The sequence below is a fragment of the Globicephala melas genome, chromosome 21 (assembly GCF_963455315.2).
Source record: "Globicephala melas chromosome 21, mGloMel1.2, whole genome shotgun sequence".
Classification (NCBI taxonomy): domain Eukaryota; kingdom Metazoa; phylum Chordata; class Mammalia; order Artiodactyla; family Delphinidae; genus Globicephala; species Globicephala melas.
Window position 1 is genome coordinate 13,363,283 of NC_083334.1, and position 20,961 is coordinate 13,384,243.

At 41.4% G+C, this 20,961-nt stretch overlaps 1 protein-coding gene across 4 annotated transcripts in view; it reads left to right on the forward strand.

Annotated features, from left to right (window-relative positions):
- SNX25 (sorting nexin 25) overlaps positions 1-20,961 on the forward strand; it is a 116,520-nt gene that overhangs the window by 11,842 nt on the left and 83,717 nt on the right. For all 4 annotated transcript variants that reach the window (XM_060291525.2, XM_060291524.2, XM_060291523.2 and 1 more), the window contains exon 2: positions 20,547-20,631. In XM_060291525.2, coding sequence (XP_060147508.1) covers positions 20,610-20,631 — 22 coding nt within the window. In that variant the 5' untranslated portion in view covers positions 20,547-20,609. The remainder of the gene's footprint in view (positions 1-20,546; positions 20,632-20,961) is intronic.

Consider the following 20,961-nt stretch of genomic DNA (forward strand, 5'->3'; position numbering starts at 1 on the left):
ACAATCACATGGCTTTAATAAAAACACATATAACAAGATATGCAGTGGAAAAAAAATCTCTCTTCCTTATAGGCAGCCATTATTAACAGTTGATTATTCTTCCAAATGTATATTATGTATATACAAGCAAATACAAATATGTACTCAAAAACGGGAGCTTTTGATACCTATAATCTCTTGATATATAAACAGTGATTACACATAAAGGAAAATTATTTTCTGTATCTTTATTATGAAGGAACTATTTCTAAGGGTTAGTAAACATAAGTTATATATGAATAGTGATAACTTCAAAGTAGGAAGCTACAATACACGATTAAACCTGAACATAAAAAAAATGCTCATCAAAACTAGCAAATGTATTCTAAGAAATGATGTGTGTGTTTTTGAATTTAGCAAAACTGTCTGAAGGCGGCAATATATATTTTCACAATTTGTACAAAACCAAAACAAACCCAGCAAATCGTTTTAGAGACGGAGTACATGTACTTTTTGGGTTTTGAGTTGCCGGCGAGTGTATGAGATGAATCCTCAGAGGTAGGATTGCAGAGGTAGTTTGGGCCAGGCTGTGGAAGTCCTCAGCTGGGAGAGTAGGGTTGGATTATAGTCTGTAGTTGGGGCAGGTACTCACACTTTCTGAGCTCTGGAGTGTAGCATCAGAGCTGGGCTTTAGAAATGTTAAATGGAAATGTGATTGGGAGGGACTCAGGAGAAACACTGATCAGTTGCACTGATAAAAAGTGAGAGTTAATGAAGTTGTGTGAATGGAGTCTGGAGGCGAAAAGTCAAGATTGAGTGAGACGGTTCTTTCATGTTAATTATCAGTAGTTATTACAGATTGGTTCAAGAATCTTTTCTAGAGTATCTTAACATTCCCTCTAAATAATAAATTCAAGCCCCAAACCAAAGGGTCCTACTGTTTATTCACAAATGTGAAGACCAAAGTCTCCAAGCTTGAGTGGTCTGCTTGGAGCCTAAATTCTGGTCATTCCCAGGAAGCTTATTTCTAACTCCCTTGAATCTTAAGCTGCTTTTGCTTTGGCAACATGCTACGATGTCACCTTAGTAATTGAATGTTGCCTTCTTAAAAATACCTTAGGTTTCATTTCCTAACCTTATCATTTTGGGGGTAGGAAGTGCCCTAGATTCCTTAGAATGTATGAACCCTGTGCAGTCAGAATAGTGCACACAATTGTACTTAAAAAAAGGTGACTCAGCAAGTTTGGTGCTGAGGGCTTAGGCTTTAGAAAAGGAAGTGTCTGTAGAAGGCTGTTAGTATTAAAATGATGGCATACCAACTTGCCCTTTTTTTTTTTGCAGCTTTGCTTTTGAAAGACTTGCAAACTTGGAACTTGTATTTTTACCAACTTCACTGTTAGGTCACTTTCTAAATGAGGGTTGGTTGTTTGGGTGGAGATGACATGACAGGGGTAGGTAGGCAGCCCTTCTCAGGGACTCTGCTGGGTACCCTGGGGGGCCAGGGCTTGGGTTCAGTTACTCACTCCTACACCCTCCTTTAGTCCTGGGGTGTTTTATTTAGTTTCTCTAAGCACAGTGGAGCTTTCCAGAAAGCCCAGTGGGGTTTGGTTGCATTTTGGTGGGCTTTTCAGCTCAGATGCTGCTTTGGGAGAATGCAGTTAGGAGAGTGAGCTCTGCCAGTCTGTCCCCAGGGCTGGCCCATGCTTATCAGTGACTCTAGGCACTGGCCAGTCCTGGTACATTTGTCAGTCAGCCTGGGGTTTCCATGTATGAACGCCATGAGCTGGATGTAGAGGAAAATGAATATGGTAACTCCAAGTAAAATGCCTCCGAGGCCAAAGGGGAAACCGGAATGAATAGTACATTTTTAGAATAAGACACTGGAACTTGTTTAGGTCACTAAGATCTGTTTAGTAAGCTTTCATTTTAGTGTAGAATACACTTCTTGGAAAGTTGGATGCATTTTTAACAAATACTCATTTCTAAAGTTACCTGAATTTCTGTAGTTCTCACCCACCTTGTATGTGTGAGTGAGTTTACATTAATAGCAGTAACTCAAATTGTCTAGGGTTTGCTCCTGTGGCCTCATGCAGGACCGCATCCCGCAGCTCTCCCCTCATTTCTGCCAGCCCACAGGCAGTATTTATGTGTTTATGAATATGTTCACTTATGTTCTTCCATTCCTGGTGCCTGAAAAACATTTGAGAGAGCCTTCTTTCTGTCACCCGTGCCAGTCTGTGAAAAAGCACATTTCTTCTTGGGCTACTGCTGTCTCAGTCCCCTAAAAGTGGATATCCAGGTGTGCTTGGTCCTTCTGTTTTGTTTTTGTTTTTCTCCTGAGCCAAAGCCGCTTTATGTGCTTTTTGGAAGTTGAGAATGTAGCCTTGTTTCTTTCACTCGGGTATACTTAAAATTTTTTCTTTTTTACCGTGTAATAGAAGCTGAGGAGCTTACGTCTTTGTTTGCATCTCCTGTGAAGACAGCCCCATCCCTTTTGTCTGTCTCCTTTCTGTACCTGGCTCAGAGCAGCCCCTGGGGTCAAGCTCGGGCTCTCTCTCCTAGCTCCAGAGCTTTCTCTGTCTCCAACCTTGAGCGGCTACACGCAAGGCACCTCCCAAAGGCCTCTTCCTCGTATACAAATATACTCCAACAAATATACACCTGAGGGCCATGTGCAAAGCCTGCCAACTTGTTAGGCGTGGAATTAACACCTTAAACATCCCAGAAATTGTGACGTTTTTCCTGAGTCACAGTTGTTAATCTCATATTCCTTCTGATTTTTTTTTCCCATTTCACTAAACCTTTCTGAGATTGCAACCCCTAGATTAGCTCAGGAGGTTGCTTTGTTTTCTAGATTTGAATTTTGATCATCCTTGAGATCCCATTTTTGGAAGTATCTCACTCTTGGGCGGGCTTCCCTGGGGACCCCTGCAATAACCATCTCTACACGGAGTCGAGATTTCCTCCTCAGGCTTAGACTCACTTATTCAACTGCTTAACTTGACCTTTCCATGTGGTACCCTCAGTGGTGCCTGAAACTCAACAGGTCCAAGGCCCCATCTGTCTTGTGATCAGTGTCTCCGTCCCTCTCCCATTGCTCCTTGCGTCAGTGACTAAGCACCTCCGAAAGTCCTGCAGCCAGAAGCCCGACTCCTTCCTGACCTCTCCTTCTCCTTCCTCCCCACCTGTAGTCCATCCTCCAGACCTGTCTCCTTACCTCTTGAGTATCTTACGTCGATCCACTTGTTTCCATCTCTCCTGCTTGGTCCCAGCTGCCATCATGTGCCTCCTAGGTGACTGCAGTAGCCCCTCAGTTCATCTCTCTGCCTCCCTGTCGGCTCCTCCAATTTCTTCTCTTAAAAATGCACACCCAGTCCAATCCCTCTTCTGCAGCAGTTTTAATTAAGAGCCGTCAGCTTCCTGTTCTTGCCAGCTCTCCAGCCTGGTCTCCTGTCATAATTACCTTCACTTCTCATGCTCTATCCTCAGCCCTCAAAGTGCCAACCTTGCTCTTTGGATGGCAACATTGAACATCGCTTGCTCTGCCTGGAGCCCCGCTGCGCCCTTACCTGGCTAACTTCTCCTCAGTGCTCAGCCATCACTTTTGCAGAGAGGCTCATATATTCTTGTGGCACCGTAGACCTTTTCTTCATTGTACTTAGCACAGTTGTGTTTTATACTTGGACGTTTCCTTGTCCGTCTTTCTCATTAACCCTTGAACTCCATGAAGGCAGAAACTCCCCGCTGTGTCTTTAACATCTAGCATGATTAAGTAGGTAAGCAATAAATATGTCTTGAGTGACTGAATCCCTGGGGATCAGTAGAGCATAGGCATAAAGAGAATGGTTCTGGAGTCAGCCAGTTATTTGAATTTGAACCTAGCTCTGCTTTAATAACCCTGTGACAGTGGGCACTTAAGATTCCTAAGCCCCAGTCTCCTTATCTGAAAAGTGGAGATAGTAAATACCTTAAGAGGTTGTTTGGAACAATGTGATAGTATTTGAAAATATAAATACTAGTATTTGTAAAAGTGCTTTGAATTAGAAGGTGTTAAATGGTAGATGTTACACTTTCACCTTTTTAAAAAAACTTTTCTATAAGAATAAAGATGCAGCTTCAGAAAAATTACACAAAATAAACATATAGTTGGATGAGTGATTATAAAGACAATACCCTTGTAACTTCCAGAGGCCCCAGAAGCCCCCCTGTATCTCCACCCCAATGGCATTCCCTTCCCTTCCACCTAAGTAACGCCATCTTGACTCTATAATAATCACGTCCTTACGTGTTGTTACAGTTTTATCAGTCAACCATGCATCTGTGGACACTATGGTTTAGTCTTGCCCATTTGAAAAAATTAAGTCTTCCCAGTATCCTTTTCTTTTCCCTATGGGTTATCTGTTGAAGAACCTGGAGCAGTTGTCCTGTAGTGTCCTATAGTCTGGATTTTGCTGGCTGCATATGAATGATACAGCTCAGCTTGTTCCTTCCTCCTTTGTATGTCCTGCAAATTGACATTGGACCCAGAGGCCTGATCAGACTTGTGTTTGACCCCTTTGGCAGGACTGTAGGTGGTGGTGTGACCTTTCATCGGGAGGCACATAATATCTGGCTGTCTTTCATTTTGTCATGTTAGTAGCTGTTGATCCTCAATACCTGGATCTATTAATTTTTGGGGGGTGACAAATAGGGATGTTTTAATTCTGTCATTTGTCTTATTTATTGGTTTGAATATTTTTTTAAAAGAGACATTTTTCCATCATCTACTATTTGGTTGCACAGTGGTACAGTTCCTATAGAAAAGCAGGATAAATGCTAGATTCTTTCCCATTATCAGTTTTCCAAGATAATGAGTTGGTTCCCCATCATCCTCTGAAGGTGACCAATTAGTTATGTGTTTAAAAAAATATTGTGAACTCATGGATTTGAATGTATTTGGTGGGTTTCAATTAATTGTAATTATTATCTTTTTTGAAGCTTAGGCAGTCCCATCTCTGCCCAGTGGGAACCTTTTCAAGTTGGCTCCTGAGTCCTTTTGATATGACCCTACTAAGTCTGAGAGTTTTCTTGCTATCTGGTATAATAAGATATTTCAGGTTCATTTTGAGCATTTTCTGCTCACACCTGGAATTAGCCATTTCTCCACAAAGAGCCCTGATTTCTTTTAAGGGAAAATAGTATTTCATGAACTCATTCTGTTTCAGTTCTAAGCAGCACAGCCAGACTCAGAGCCAACTGTTGGGACTTCACCTGCTCATTTGTTTGTAGGGTGACCAGTTGTCCTGGTTTGCTCAGAACTGTCTTGGTTTTAGCACTGAAAGCCCTGTGCCCCTGAGAGAGTGGGGGACTCATTCTAGGTGTTAGGGAGGCTCATAGCTGTTGGTTTGGTCATTGTGTCTTGGCCTTCTCTGTGGAGAGGTTGGAAGAAATATGTATGAGGTCTGTCTTTTGCAGAGAATAATCACTCAGTAGTTAGATTTATATACTCTATGTCTTCTTCAAGACAGGTAACACTTAGTTTGAACAGTGCTTTGCAGTCGTCTTTGCCATTCGCTTATGATAGCCTATAAATTGACATTGTTTATGGGTTCAGGAAAATGGTTTCTATGGCCTCAGTTTGATTCATTTTACTCTAACCCATGGCTGTGAATACAGTGGACCAATAAATGCACTACAAGAGTCATAATGTGAATGTCATAAAGTGACTGCCTTAGTAATTGCTATAGCTAAACTTAATATTTATTGCATTTACTGTATGCAGGTGCATATATGCATTACCCAGTTAAATTTTTATATCTTCCACGTGAGGTAGGGACTGTTAATCTCATTTTACAGATGGGAAAACTGAGGTTTAGAGAGGCTAAATCATGTGCCTGGAGCAAGTGGAAGAACTAAAACAAACCCAGGTCTTTCTTATTTTGGAGCCTCTGTAGTTAACCATTTTATTACCATTTTAATTATTAAACATTAGTTTGGTCTAATTTAAAACCTGATTCACGTTTTAAAAAACTTGGGAATCTTTGGGCTGGTTCTAGGATCTGTTTAGGAATTAGTGTCACGTTAGAGGTCTCAGAATGATGTCACAGCTGCCCTTTCTGTGCTCATGGCAGTCATTGCTAATCAGGTAAGGCAGCTTTTTCCCCCCCCCCCCCCAAGTCTGGATGAAGCCTCAGAATCCTTTTCAACATAGCATTCCAGGCAGCCACTAAAATTTTACTAGAGTTGAGATATAATGTGAGACCCACCTGCCATTCTGAGTGAGAACCTCGTAGAATGGCAGTGAAGCCTCTGGGGTCCCATGGCACTTTTTCTGTGCTACTCTGCTGTCACTATACTGTATCGTAACAGTCAGTCATACATTCTTTTCATCTGTTCTAGGAAAAATCAGTTTTCTACGCTATGATCCATAAACACTTAATTTCAGAGATGCTTTTAGGTATACTGCAAAAACAGAAGAGGCAGGATGAGAGGCTTGCGGGGGTTGGGGGGAGTCGCATAAATTTGAGAAACCAAGTTCTTGAAGCTTTACACTGTGTATTGCTATGCTAACGTTGTGAGAAATCCTAGTAAATGAACCTGTTTAGCTGTTTTTTAACCCAGTGTTTTCTAAACATGACTTATACCTGTATCCCTACTTTTTTTTTTTTTTAAGCAACAAGGAGTTTTATTACCTTAAGAAATGATACATAACCCAGAGGTAGGGCAGGCTCCACGTGGGAATATCCAGCCTCAGCACCATCTCTGTATCTTTCTTAGCTCTGCCCTCCCCGTGGGTGCGCCTGACGCCCTGGCTAGTGGCTAGATGGCTGCAGGCATTTCAGGCACCATAGCCACACAGGATGAGATCTAGATGGGGAAAGGCCCTTTTGGAACAAGGAAAGTGTTCTTAGAAATGAAGTGGCAGTGTTCCCTTCGTGTCTCTTTGGCAAGGTTTGGGCGGGTACCCGCCTGTATGGAATTGTTGGCTGCGGGAGGGGACCATGATGCTGTGACTGGCCTAGCCAGCCCTTTAAGGAGGAAGGAAGCAGTGGAGTCCAAACAATGAATGTTTCGCTTCATAGCCAAGGTTTTCAGGATAGGAGGATGCTCTCTTTTTAGCCTTTCACACCTTCACTTACTCCTCACTTTAACCAAGCTTCTCGCTGTTCCTGAATTTACCTTTATGGGGTGTACGTGTTGCACCATGGGCCCCTGGGAAGACCTCTGCCCCCATTTCTGCACATTCAGTTCTTGTTGTTAAAGACCTAGTTAAAGCTCTTCCATCCGGTCAACTCTACCACGCTCTTCAGTTCTGCCCAATAAACATTTGTGGAGGGAGGAGAGGGAAAAGTCAGGTGAATTCCAGGTTTCTGACTTGGGTGGCTGAATGGACATGGTCCACGTGGGCAGGTTTGGGATGGTGGAAGGTGAGGAGGTAAGTTTTGACCATGCGGATTTTGAGATGCCTGTGGTTATGTTCAGCCTGCACGTAGGCTTGCAGCTCTGCTATTAGAGGGAGAGATCGGGGGAACAAGTCTGGTGGGGGTCAGTGTGCACGTGTAGTTAAAGCTACAGGTCCATGAGACTGCCGAGGGTGGCCTGCCGTGGTTGAGAAGCAGCAAGCTGAAGGGCAGGCAGAGGAGGGAGAAGGACGGTGCATAGGAGAGAGAAACCCAGAGAAGCCAAGAGAGCAACAGGGACCCAGTGGCCAGAGGTGCTGGGTGAGGTGGGGGGAGTCCAGAAAGAGGGCAGGGAAGTGTCCTTGCATTTGGCCCTGGACACCTGTGCGGGTGGTGTCTGGGGAGGGCAAGGTGGACGTGGGGCAGATGTGGTATTTATCCTCTCAGGTGAGGGGTGGGGGACAGGTGGGGAGGCTGAGGCGGGGTGCACGGTGCCCCCTGGGAGCTTGGACGAGAAGGAGAGAGGGCGGCGTTCACAGGTGCGTGTGGTGCTTGTGCTTTGGGAATTTTTGTTGTTGAGGAGAGATTTAATCACATCTTTGGGTTAAAGAGGAAGCTTGAAAAGTAGAGAGGGAAATCCCAGAGACAGGATGCTTGCTAGAGCAGCGCCCAGGCTGACGGGACCAGAGCACTGGTGGAGGGTTTAGTCTTGAGACTAATGGGAAAGAGGTAAAAGTGGGAGCAGAGAGAGAAGCTCGCAGGCAGCCGGCAGGGAGCTGAGATGTTTCAAACTGGGTTGCCTCAACTGTCTTGGTAACTGAGAGGCAAATTAATTGCCCACAGTGAGGAGGATGGCGTGTTGAGGTAATTTTTAAGACAGGTGGAAAGAGCTTCGGTGAATCCTTTGTGACTGCCCCAATTTATGTAAAATGATTGCTCTACTCCTGTCTTAAAATAAATCTTCCAAAGAATAAAACAACTCAGCTTTTTTCAGGGGTCATAATCTTTTGTCGTCACGACCACTTAGTGGTGTTTCTCAAGATGGGGTCTAAGGATTTACAAATAACTTAGGAATTCTTGCTAAAAAATGCTGTATGTCAAAGACACACCTTATAAACTTTCTGAATTAAGAATCTTTGTGGGGGGAGGGAGGAATAGGATCTAGAAATCTGCATTAGAACAGATTCCCCAAGTGATTCTTGAAAATGAGTTAGTGTATTTTCAGGCAGCGGATGGGGGCCTCCGGATGTCAGCAAGGGCCGAGGAGACTTGGAACCGCGTGCGGTGTCCGTGTCTGACGGACCCACACATGAGAGTCAGCGTTGCTGCATTCTCTCTGCTCAGAGGTAGAGTGGCTGCCGCACTAAGGCTTGTCTTTAATACCATGTTTCTCATGAGGGAAGGTTTTATTCTTTGAATTTGAACACATTTATTTTAGATAGAAATGGAAGAAAGAATTTTTATGATCTAGACCTAGGCTGGGGCAGATGATTTTTACTCTCCAGTTAGGAGGGATGTAAAAATCGGCCTGTTTGAATTGTATTTTTGGTTTTTTTGCAACTAGTAGTTTTATGGTAGTAATCCATCTCACGCACCTCAATATCTTGTACATGTGTGTTATCCGGGCCACTGCCCAGAGCTCAGCTTTTCGCTTCAAGGGAACTATGAAAATAGAAATCCCGCTGGAATTGGAATCAAATTACCAATGTGATATTTTTCTAACCAGGTCCTAAATGTCTTATCACCAGTTTTCATTTAAAAGCCAATCAACAGATTTAATAAGAATGGTATTACGGTATCCAGGACAGTAACAGAGTTTAAAAAAAAAGTGATTGCTTTCATTACTAAAGATCTCTGTGAAAAAAAGCAGTTCTGTGTGACTCATTGAGTTGTTGGGTTACATGATAGCTTTGAAGCAGGGGCAACCACTCTTCTACATTTATGTTCAGTGGTTTCATTGCGAACTCTTATGAAATGAGAATAATTTTTGTAACTTCAGTATGTATGACCTTCAAAATTCTCATGAAATGATCTCATGGATTGGTTGTATATTTGAGTAGCTGTTCTCCTGTGACCTGGACCGGAGTGTGGAATGTAGAGGAGATACCAGAATGGGAAGAATGTTAGAATTCCTAAGCAGAGCCTGCCCCATTGTTAGAGCTCATCAGTTACTCGATTATGAGCTTCTGTTCCATCAAGGATAGATTAAGCCCCTTGAGCACAGAGAATGTCATGTATTTACCTTTGTCTCTGGTACCCAACTAAGTGGCAGATGCACAGAGTCCTTAGTATGTGTGAGATGATTTAATGAGTTGATGGAAATGTGATTTATATCTTGGAAACCTCTGATTTCCCTTATGAGCTCAAAATTACAATGGAAGCCAGTGATAAAATGGCTACAGAATTTTTATTCCTACAGACCTTTGCAGGAATGCAAAAAGCTAATGCCAGTTTTCAGTGATCTTTCCTAAGCCAATGTGCTTTTTCTTCATTCTTCTCCCCCAGCCCTAGTCTTTGTTCTATATTTGCCAGTTTAGACAAACTGCTGCTGCCTGTATACTTTCAAGTGCATGTTATAATTTCAGTTTCCAAATCTGTGTCTGGTTTGAAATATACTTAAATTTCCCTTGTAATCAAGTGGAGTGTGTTTTCTAAGGATCTTCAGACTTGAGTCCTTGACATTAGAAATGAAGCACATATTTTCTTCCCACGAGTCTTAATTCTTCCAACTGAATGGAAAAACAATCCTTAGTATATTAGCCTATCTCAAGAAATACCTCTATTGATCAGTTAATAGAGATTTTGCATTTGCATTAATAATCATTTTTCTCTTAGAAAGCAGATTAATCACCAAGAAACATTATTAAAGGAATCTGCTTGTGATACTAGTCAAATCTGAAAGTATGATAGGTCATAATACTAATCACGTGTAATATAACTATAATCACTCTTTGATTAACATCGTAAAAAATTTGGACTAAGACTTTTGGCACCATAATAACAATCTATATTTGAATACTGTTTTGTAATGTAAAAAAACCCCTTTTACGTGCATTATCCTTCTTGAGGTGCATAATAATCCTTTAGTATAAATAGGGCAGGCATTATTTAAACTGAATCTCAGAGAAATGGACATGTTCATTATAAGCAGCAAGAAAATGGCAAAGAATCAACTATCGCCTACTTTTACCTGGGTCTCAATTAAGTGCTCTTGCCACTATCGTGTGATGTCATATGCTTTTGCCATAGTAATAATAATGGGGTTATGCTCCATCCTGAAGCACATTTGAGTTTCAGGTTTGTTCAGAGAAAAGATGTAGCTGATTTCGTGCCCAGTCATAGGATCTAGTCTCAGGATCTATCCTGATTATCTTTCATTGTAGAAATGGAAACAGAACCTTGATTCCTACATCCGCATGCAGGCAGGGTTGGCCTTCAGCCTGAACGCAACAATACTTCGATAACTGGAGTAATAAGCTACAGAAGCTACTGATAATCTAATCTACCATTGATCTCTTGCCAAATTCATTTAGGTAAAATCATGATAGAGATTTATGCTTTCGGAGGCCAGAGTGGTTTACTTTACTGTGTAAGTATCCCTGAAGGTAGAGAAGGCCCTGACCTGCCCGTGTGGCCATCACTCATCTCCCCACCTGGAAATAAATACCCTGCAGTGTTGGGCTTTCAAGGCACGTAGGTTAGTGTTGGTTGAAGAGTCTGGACAGGGACTTTTCCTGTTCAGCTTTGCATAGTTTGTGCTTCAGTGTCCCCTACCCCCCACGCCCTGTTGTCCCTTCAGTTTCTCGTTGGCTGATAGAAGACTCTGCTTGAAGCACATCAACATTCTCGAGGCGCACAGTCCTTTGCAGTCAGAGTCCAAATCCACTGTATGGTTCACAGACACTTTTAGTATTTTTTAGAACATTTTTGGTGGTACTACACTTAGATCAATAGCATGGAAAGGAATATGTTTTTCATTTAAAATGGGAAAAAATGGTGAGGCCAAAGTAAATACGCAGTAGTTATAGTTAAATTACAGTATAAGTCAGTCAAAATAATATATTCCAAATCTTTCATTACATAAAAGATGCTCATGATATAATATTGAGCATGAAAAACCAGGTGCAGAACTGTGTGAGTACTGTGATCCTAATTTCTTCAAAAGTGTATGAAAATAAGGGCTTCCCTGGTGGCGCAGTGGTTGAGAGTCCACCTGCCGATGCAGGGGACACGGGTTCGTGCCCCGGCCCGGGAGGATCCCACATGCCGCGGAGCGGCTAGGCCCGAGAGTCATGGCCGCTGAGCCTGCGTGTCCCGAGCCTGTGCTCCGCAACGGGAGAGGCCGCAGCAGTGAGAGGCCCGCATAACGCAAAAAAAAAAAAAAAAAAAGTGTATGAAAATAAAAAAGTACCAATAGTAATTTTTATAATTAATAATGTGTTGTCAAGCATTGTTTAAGTGCTGCATGTGTGTTAACTCAGTTAATGCTCGTATCAACCCTAAGAGGTAGGTACTGCTGTTATCTTTGTTTTACAGATGAGGACATGAGGTACAGAAAAGTACGTTGTCCAAAGTAAGTAATAGTAAGGATTGGAGTCGCTAACTAGGAGGAAATAGACCAAAATATCAATAGTGATTATCTCTGGATAATGGTGTTATCAGTTGATTTAATTTTGGATTGCATCTATAATATAGAATGTGTTTCTGCACTTGATATAATTAGAAATAGTATTTTTAAAAGAAATTGAAGCATCTTTGGAATCTAGAAAAACCATATGAGAACATTTGTAGGTTTGAATTTCAAAGAATAGCTTCTCCTAATATCTAAAACAGAAATTATTCTTAAGAGGGGTAAAAACACACAAAACCACTACTTTCTGTCAATACAGTCTCCCTAAATGATAACCTCTCAGTATATGTTTGACAAATTTCTTTTAGCGATAAGGAGAACAAGACCTTTTCTAACTCATGGTTAAACATTAATATGATTTCAATTTTCTTAAATTTACCAAGGCTTGATTTGTGACCCAAGATGGGATCTATCCTGGAGAATGTTCCATGCGCACTTGAGAAGAAAGTGTAATCTGTTTTTGGATGGAACATCCTATAAATATCAATTAAATCTGTCTGGTTTGTTGTGTCATTTAAAGCTTGTGTTTCCTTATTAATTTTCTGTCTAGATGATCTGTCCATTGGTATAAGTGGGGTGTTAAAGTCCCCCACTATTTTTGTGTTGCTGTCGATTTCCTGTTTTATAGCTGTTAGCATTTGCCTTATGTATTGAGGTGCTCCTGTGTTGGGTGCATATATATTTATAATTGTTATATCTTCTTCTTGGATTGATCCCTTGATCATTATGTAGTGTCCATCCTTGTCTCTTGTAACATTCTTTATTTTAAAGTCTATTTTATCTGATATGAGTATTGCTACTCCAGCTTTCTTTTGATTTCCACTTGTATGGAATATCTTTTTCCGTCCCCTCACTTTCAGTCTGTATGTGTCCCTAGGTCTGAAGTGGGTCTCTTGTAGACAGCATATATACTGGTCTTGTTTTTGTATCCATTCAGTGAGCCTGTGTCTTTTGGTTGGAGCATTTAATCCATTCACATTTAAGGTAATTAATTATCGATATGTATGTTCCTGTTACCATTTTCTGAATTGTTTCGGGTTTGTTTTTGTAGGTCCTTTTCTCCTCTTGTGTTTCCCACTTAGAGAAGTTCCTTTAGCATTTGTTGTAGATCTGGTTTGGTGGTGCTGAATTCTCTTAGCTTTTGATTTCTCCATCGAATCTGAATGAGATCCTTGCCGGGTAGAGTATTGTTGGTTGTAGTTTCTTCCCTTTCATCTCTTTAAATATATCATGTCACTCCCTTCTGGCTTGTAGAGTTTCTGCTGAGAAATCAGCTGTTAACCTTATGGGGATTCCCTTGTATGTTATTTGTCATTTTTCCCTTGTTGCTTTTAATAATTTTTCTTTGTCTTAATTTTTGTCAGTTTGCTTACTGTGTGTCTCGGCATGTTTCTCCTTGAGTTCATACTGCCTGGGACTCTCTGTGCTTCCCAGACTTGGGTGGCTATTTCCTTTCCCATGTTAGGGAAGTTTTTGACTATAATCTCTTCAAATATTTTCTCAGGCCCTTTCTCTGTCTCTTCTCCCTCTGGGACCCCTCTAGTGAGAATGTTGGTGTGTTTAATGTTGTCCCAGAGGTCTCTTAGGCTGTCTTCATTTCTTTTAATTCTTTTTTCTCTATTCTGTTCCACAGCAGTGATTTCCACCATTCTGTCTTCCAGGTCACTTATCCGTTCTTCTGCCTCAGTTATTCTGCTATTGATTCTTTCTAGTGTATTTTTCATTTCAGTTATTGTATTGTTCATCTGTTTGTTCGTTCTTTAATTCTTCTAGGTCTTTGTTAAACATTTCTTGCATCTTCTCTATCTTTGCGTCCATTCTTTTTCTGAGGTCCTGGATCATCTTCACTATCATTATTCTGAATTCTTTTTCTAGAAGGTTGCCTATCTCCACTTCATTTAGTTGTTTTTCTGGGATTTTCTCTTGTTCCTTCATCTGGTACATAGTCCTCTGCCTTTTCATTTTGTCTATCTTTCTATGAATGTGGTTTTCATTCCACAGGCTGCAGGATTGTAGTTCTTCTTGCTTCTGCTGTCTGCCCTCTGGTGGATGAGGCTATCTAAGAGGCTTGTGCAAGTTTCCTGATGGGAGGGACTGGTGGTGGGTAGAGCTGGGTGTTGCTCTGGTGGGCAGAGCTCAGTAAAACTTTAATCTGTTTGTCTGCTGATGGGTGGGGCTGAGTTCCCTCCCTGTTGGTTGTTTGGCCTGAGGCGACCCAGCACTGGAGCCTATGTGCTCTTTGGTGGATCTAATGTTGGACTCTGGGAGGGCTCACGCCAAGGAGTACTTCCCAGAGCTTCTGCTGCCAGTGTCCTTGTCCCCACGGTGAGCCACAGCCACCCCCCGCCTCTGCGGGAGACCCTCCAACACTAGCAGGTAGGTCTGGCTCAGTCTCTAGTGGGATCACTGCTCCTTCCTCATGGGTCCTAATGTGCACACTACTTTGTGTGTGCCCTCCAAGAGTGGAGTCTCTGTTTCCCCCAGTCCTGCTGAAGTCCTGCAGTCAAATCCCGTTATCCTTCCATGTCTGATTCTCTGGGAATTCCTCCTCCTATTGCCAGATCCCCCAGATTGGGAAGCCTGACGTGGGGCTCAGAACCTTCACGCCAGTGGGTGGACTTCTGTAGTATAAGTGTTTTCCAGTTTGTGAGTCACCCACCCAGTGGTTATGGGATTTGATTTGATTGTGATTGTGTCCCTCTACCATCTCATTAGGTCTTCTCCTTTGTCTTTGCATGTGGGGTATCTTTTTTGTTGAGTTCCAGTGTCTTCCTGTCAATGACTGTTCAACAGTTGTGGTTCTGGTGCTCTCGCAAGAGGGAGTGAGCGCACGTCCTTCTACTCCGCCATCTTGAACCAATCCATGGTTAAACATTATAAAGCATAATCCAGGAAACTGATTCTGATCAAACCAGGTTTCGTTTGAATACTTAAAAACTTCACCAGTGATAGAAAGTGTAGAGGTACATACGCAATAGAACATCTCCAGGACATGGACACTTTGCTCTCTGCAAAGTACAGCCTCAAAAGCAACAATGCTTTGGGAACACTGTTCTATTATGTAGTGTCTTAATTTTGGTGACTTAAGTTTCAGCCCTTCTCTCTTGCTTTTGTTTCCACTATACCTTTACCTTCAGAAAACCAAGAAATCTGCTGTTAAACCAACCAGCTGATTAGCCTCAACTTGTCGCAAGTTGATTCCATTTTGAGCTTTATTAGTGATAATAGCTGTACTTTGCTATATGTGCCAGGAATACTGCTAAATTTTTTCCGTGAGCCAGCAATTACAGACCAGATGCCCAGCGTTCCAATGTGGCTCAGGATTTGGTCCAAACAGTGTAATCCCACAGTGTTTGGAGTAAAATGAATTACTTGGAGATATGATATAAAATTCTTGATTTCCGTTTTTTGTTGGAAACAGTTGGGACCCCGAGCAACCCCCTTAACTCGTTTATTTTCCTGCCAGGCTCTTGCTGTCTTGTTTCTTTTTTGGACCCTTGCTATTATTTCCTTTAATTCTCTGAGGTGTTATAAGCCCACTTCAGCTAGAGAGGGAGTGGCTGGGACAAGGACTTACCATTAGTAAGAAGTCCTGTTGGACTTGGGAGCCCTCATAATTCCTCACGGTGGCCACTCGGCTTCCATTCTGACATGACTGCTGTCATTCATGTCACAGCCTTTCGTCAGGGTCTTCCTATCTTCCTCAGAAGGGATATGTGTGGGTCCTTTGTTTCTTTGGTTTTGATTAAATTATTTTTTGAGGAGGAGGCAGAATATGGTTGGTTTGAAAGGAGCCATGGTTTTGAGAATAACATAGTTTAAGAATGAGAATATTAGTCATGAGATCCCGGTAGACTGTCAGATGCTGAAAATACTTGGAAACACTCGGCCACGTGACAACTCCACGTGGATAATGATGATTGGGGGTTTGTGTTTGTTTTCCTAACATAAGTCACTCTTTCAATAGCTTTACAGGAAATTATACCCATCACTCCTTCAATTGCTTTTCCTTTTAAAATAAACCAAAATAAATAATTTTTTTTATTATTGTTGAAGTGTATAGCAAAGGAGAGAAACACTTGTTTATTTGAGTAGCTCAGGTAATAGGCATGAAAGGAATTACCAGTCATGGACTGGCTGTTCTAGCCCCAACTCTGCTCCCACAGCAAGGAACACAGTAAGCAATGTCATCCTTGTAAACAGTGGAAAATGAGGTGTATGTCTCAGCTGGATTCCAGATCATTCCTGGTTGTCTAGTTGCTAATGGTGTCAGAGTACCCAGGTCTCTCCACGTGGATTCTCTCCGAATGTTGTTCCCTCAGGAGAGGGTGTCTTTACTCTGACACAAAGAGAATTTGAGTGTATCATGGCTATAGACTAACAGCTGACGTTCAGGAGTAAACAGAAAGCTGATATGTACTCAGGAAAGCGTTTGTTGATATGGCATCTATTCCTTGTTGCTGAGAATCATATATCAGAGAAGAGCTTTCAGGTTTTGCCCTGTCTTTGGAAAACGTTTTCTTTGGTTTTTATTTATTTAGTTTTTGGCTGTGTTGGGTCTTCATTGCTGTGCGCAGGCTTTCTCTAGTTGTGGCGAGCGGTGGTGCGCGGGCTTCTCTTGTTGTGGACCATGGGCTCTAGGCACGCTAGATTCAGTAGTTGTGGCTCACGGCCTCAGTAGTTGTGCCTGGCAGGCTCTAGAGCTCAGGCTCAGTAGTTGTGGTGCATGGGCTTAGTTGCTCTGCGCATGTGGAATCTTCCCGGACCAGGGCTCGAGCCCATGTCCCCTGCATTGGCAGGCGGATTCTTAACCACTGCGCCACCAGGGAAGCCTGGAAAACGTTTTCAAAATGAGCAATTATATGTTGAGGCTGCTCACTTTCTCTCCCCAGGGAACTCACTGAGTGATTAAAAGTGATCTTGACAAGTTGGTTCTAAGCTAGGTTTACATCTTAAAATGAAGACAGGTTTCATTTATTTTAATTAAGTAAAAAATAAGGTGTATTTTTTACATGGCAGGGGTTCTGGTTCACCAAACTCCCATCTATCTTAATATTGGGATATGGAGGCCAAACATCAGATGAGGGTGGACTGCTCAGACTGTACTCGAAGTCCTCAGTTCTGGATCGAGTAGTGAAGACTTCTGTCACTTACCCTTTGTGACAGAGGGAGAAGGATGCCCATTTTTCTCTCACCTTTCCTAAAACCAGCATTCTTAGGAAAGTGGTTGTCAGGAAGAGGCAGGCTTTCCCTGAGGGATGGGAGGGACCTGCGTAGTGCAGAGAGAGGGAGGTTAGCATTTGCTGTAACACATCTTTTGGGGAAGTCTCTGTCGTGTGGAGTTCCTTTTTTCAAACCTATAAATGGAAGGAGAATGAAGACAGGTTTTGCTCCACTGCCCTCTGGGCCACAGGAATGCACATGTGCCTCTGTTTTAGTGCCGGCCTTCTCCCTTTCCTTCCCTTCCTCCCCTTCTTTCTCTCTTTCTCCACCTCGGGATAATGATTAATTAGTGAATTCCATCTCTGTGATCTGAAAGAAAAGGAGTATGTAGTGACTAATCTACACTCATGTAGTAGTTTAGCCACGAGGAGATTCTGGCTCCATAAATATTAAATCCTTAAAAAAGGAATTTCCATGCATGGTTACCCAGTTACTTTGGGCCCGTGATGCTTTCTTTTATCTTCCTGTTCTCCTTACTTACAGACTCGCCATCAGGCTGTGAGGATGGGACAGGGCTGAATAACTGTTTTTTCTTTCTATTAAGGGCCAGTGACCCCCTGGGGGATGGGGTGCAGGGAAATCCAAAATCAGTTTGGAAAATGAGATGGAAAAAATAATAGCGCTTTTAGGTAAAGAGCCAACATAGAAAACGTTATTCTCATCTAAGCTTTTTAAATTAAAGAGAGTAAAGGTCTAATTCAGGTGCAGTGAGTAGTGACAAACATGTTTATTGTAGGTATTACATCTAAGTATGAAGCAGAGAGAGAAAAGAAATATGCAGACAGATGGCAATAATTAGTAAAGCCATAACTAGGGAGAGAAAGAAAAGATAAAAAGTAAGAAACTGTTTTGAAGGAAGTTGTAACGATAGACACAGGAGCTCACAATATGCTTAGATATGCACGTGCTGTCGTATTCACACCCGCTTCTCTCCCAGCCCTTAAAGACAGTTTCCATTTTAAGAACCCAAATTCAGGAACTTCTCAATTAAGCGTTGTTTGGCTGTGGTTTCATCATCCGGTTAGTACTGTGCCTGAAAACTGCCATACCTATATTTGGGAAGCTATAACAGACTGCCGAAGACTTGAGAAGTTGTGATTAAAGTTATTTATCAGTATAGCGCTCTAAAAGTATTAACTCAATTAAAATTTTGTCCCCAGTTCATAAGTTGTTGAAATATCTGCCTGATGTTCTAAAAAGCACTAGAATTTAAAAATTCTTATCTCTTTAACTTTTTTCTTTCACAAACTAAAATTTTTTAAATTGCAGTAAAATGTACTGACCCCTTAATTTTATAACAAGCTACTCAAGAGACTAGAAAATGGTTTTAAACGCATGAGAGTATATTTCTTTTAGGAATAAAGTGGCTTTTGTCTATAGGATTATGTATGATTAAGGTTTTTCCTAAAAATGATTCCTTGGGAAAGTGTTGAATGTTATATGTTAATTTGTAGCATAAAGGGATTCTTGAGGCTTTTAAAAGTGTTTCAGCTAAGGAATCTCAAGACTATGGCATTTGGGACTTCCCTGGTGGCACAGTGGTTAAGAATCCGCCTGCCAGGGGACAGAAGTTGGAGCCCTGGTCTGGGAAGATCCCACATGCTGCGGAGCAACTAAGCCCCTGCGCTACAACTACTGAGCCTGCACTCTAGAGCCCCCGAACCACAACTACTGAGCCCATGTGCCACCACTACTGAAGCCCGCGTGCCTAGAGGCCGTGCTCCACAACAAGAGAAGCTACCGCAATGAGAAGCCCCCGCACTGCAACGAAGAGTAGCCCCCGCTCACTGCAACTAGAGAAAGCCCGTGCGCAGCAACGAAGACCCAATGCAGCCAAAAATAAATAAATAAGTAAATTTATTGAAAAAGACTATGGCTTTTGTTTTTTAATAACAGTGATCACAAAAATGGTTGATACTCTTGGCATTTGACCCATGGGTAGTGTGAAACTAAGCCAAGGACTAGAAGTTCTCTGCTCATGGTCGGGTGGTCCAGGGCCATGGGGTTGTTTGCAGCTGTGTTGGGGTGGTCTGCCCAAGAACAAAGGGACTTCCTCATGCTCATTTACTGGATGAAGGTGATGCTAACATGAGCCATTTAGATCTCCTGAGTGACTGTGGTGGTGCTAGTAAAGCACTTGTAATATTTCACATGCCTAAAGAAGTGCTCTACGTTCCACTACTAGTAACTTTTTTTTATTGCTCTGAAACCAATAAGTGGCCCAGTTACATTATACATGCTTTTGATCACTTTGGTATGTGATCAATTAAAAGTTTTCCTCTTTAATGTCATCTTACTAGCCAGATAGTGGGATTTAAATCTGATACATTGCCTCTCTCTGTTTTTGTTTTTTTGTTTTTGCCAGCTAGTATCTTTTTATAATTAAAAACTTAAAATTTACTGTTACACAGACACATGTGGAGGAAGAAGTTAAAATCCTATGCCTCTGCCTATTAAAGGAAACCACTTTTAATAGTTTAGCATGTGTGCTTCCAAGCATTTTCCATCGTGGAAAACTTTCCATGAAGGCATATGTATCCCTAATTCATTCCTTTTAAGGGTTGCGTTATATTGTAAAATATGAGCATATCATAATTTAACTCTTTGGCTATTGATATGCACTTGGGCTATTTCCAGTTTTTTGCCCTTACAATCAACACAGCAGTGAAATTCTTGGTATATATACTTTTTTGCAACGTGGAGGTATTTTATGCTGGCTAGATCCCTAGGAGTGGAATTGCTGAGTGAAGGTAGTGCATTTAAAATAACTCTTATACTTCGTGTCTTATTTTAGAGAAATCTTCTCCATCCCAGGATTCAACACAGCGTCTCCCTTGTTTCCTTTAAATGCTTTTTTAGTTGAAAAAAATATTTAGCGTTTTAATCACTTTGGAGTTATTTATATATGAAGTGTGAGATAAGACTCTAATCTTTTTTGCCACATGAATATCAGATTGTCCCAACACCACTTATTGAGTCGTCTGTTTTCCTCACAGATTTCAAATTCTTTCTCATTATGTTCTTAATTCTCACATATAGATATGTATCTATATATAGGTATTTTTGTACTTTCTACCATTCTGTTGATTTGTTTATTCCTACACTGATATCATACTGTTTTTTTGATATCTGGTAGGGAAAATCCTTCCTTAATTCTTCTTTTTCAAAAATTTCTTAACCTTAAGCATTTATTTACTTTTCCAGAAGAACTTTATAGTCTGTTAAGCAATATTTTAGTGCCTGTTTAAATGGTTTTTCATACCTTTGGTTTTATTTTTATGTATGATTTATTCATTCAGTAATATGCATTTTTTATTCTTCTTCTTCCATTTCAGAGTCCTGTGTGTGGAAACTCACACGAGTCAGTTCAGTCTAGAAGGGTAGTCATTTCTCATAACATGGACAAGGCTCTGAAAGAAGGTAAGGATTAAGTTAGGATATATAATTACCATGGGAAGCAATTCATTATGTTCTAAAAGGAAAATAATCATTCCTAGCAAATTTATCTATCCTTGTCTACATGTTGCATTTGAATTTTTTCTTCATGAATTTTTACTTGAAGACTTAATAAATACATCCATATTTTAGTTAAATGGATGGGATCTAAACATTGATTAAGTAGGAATTTGCAGGTCACATGAAACTACCCAGCTAAGTGGAGCTAGTTCCAGGATAGGAAGCAAGGATCTGCTCTCTGTTACCTAAAGTAGGTATCAGGAAACTTTGTTTCTTTTAGATATAAACTAGAGA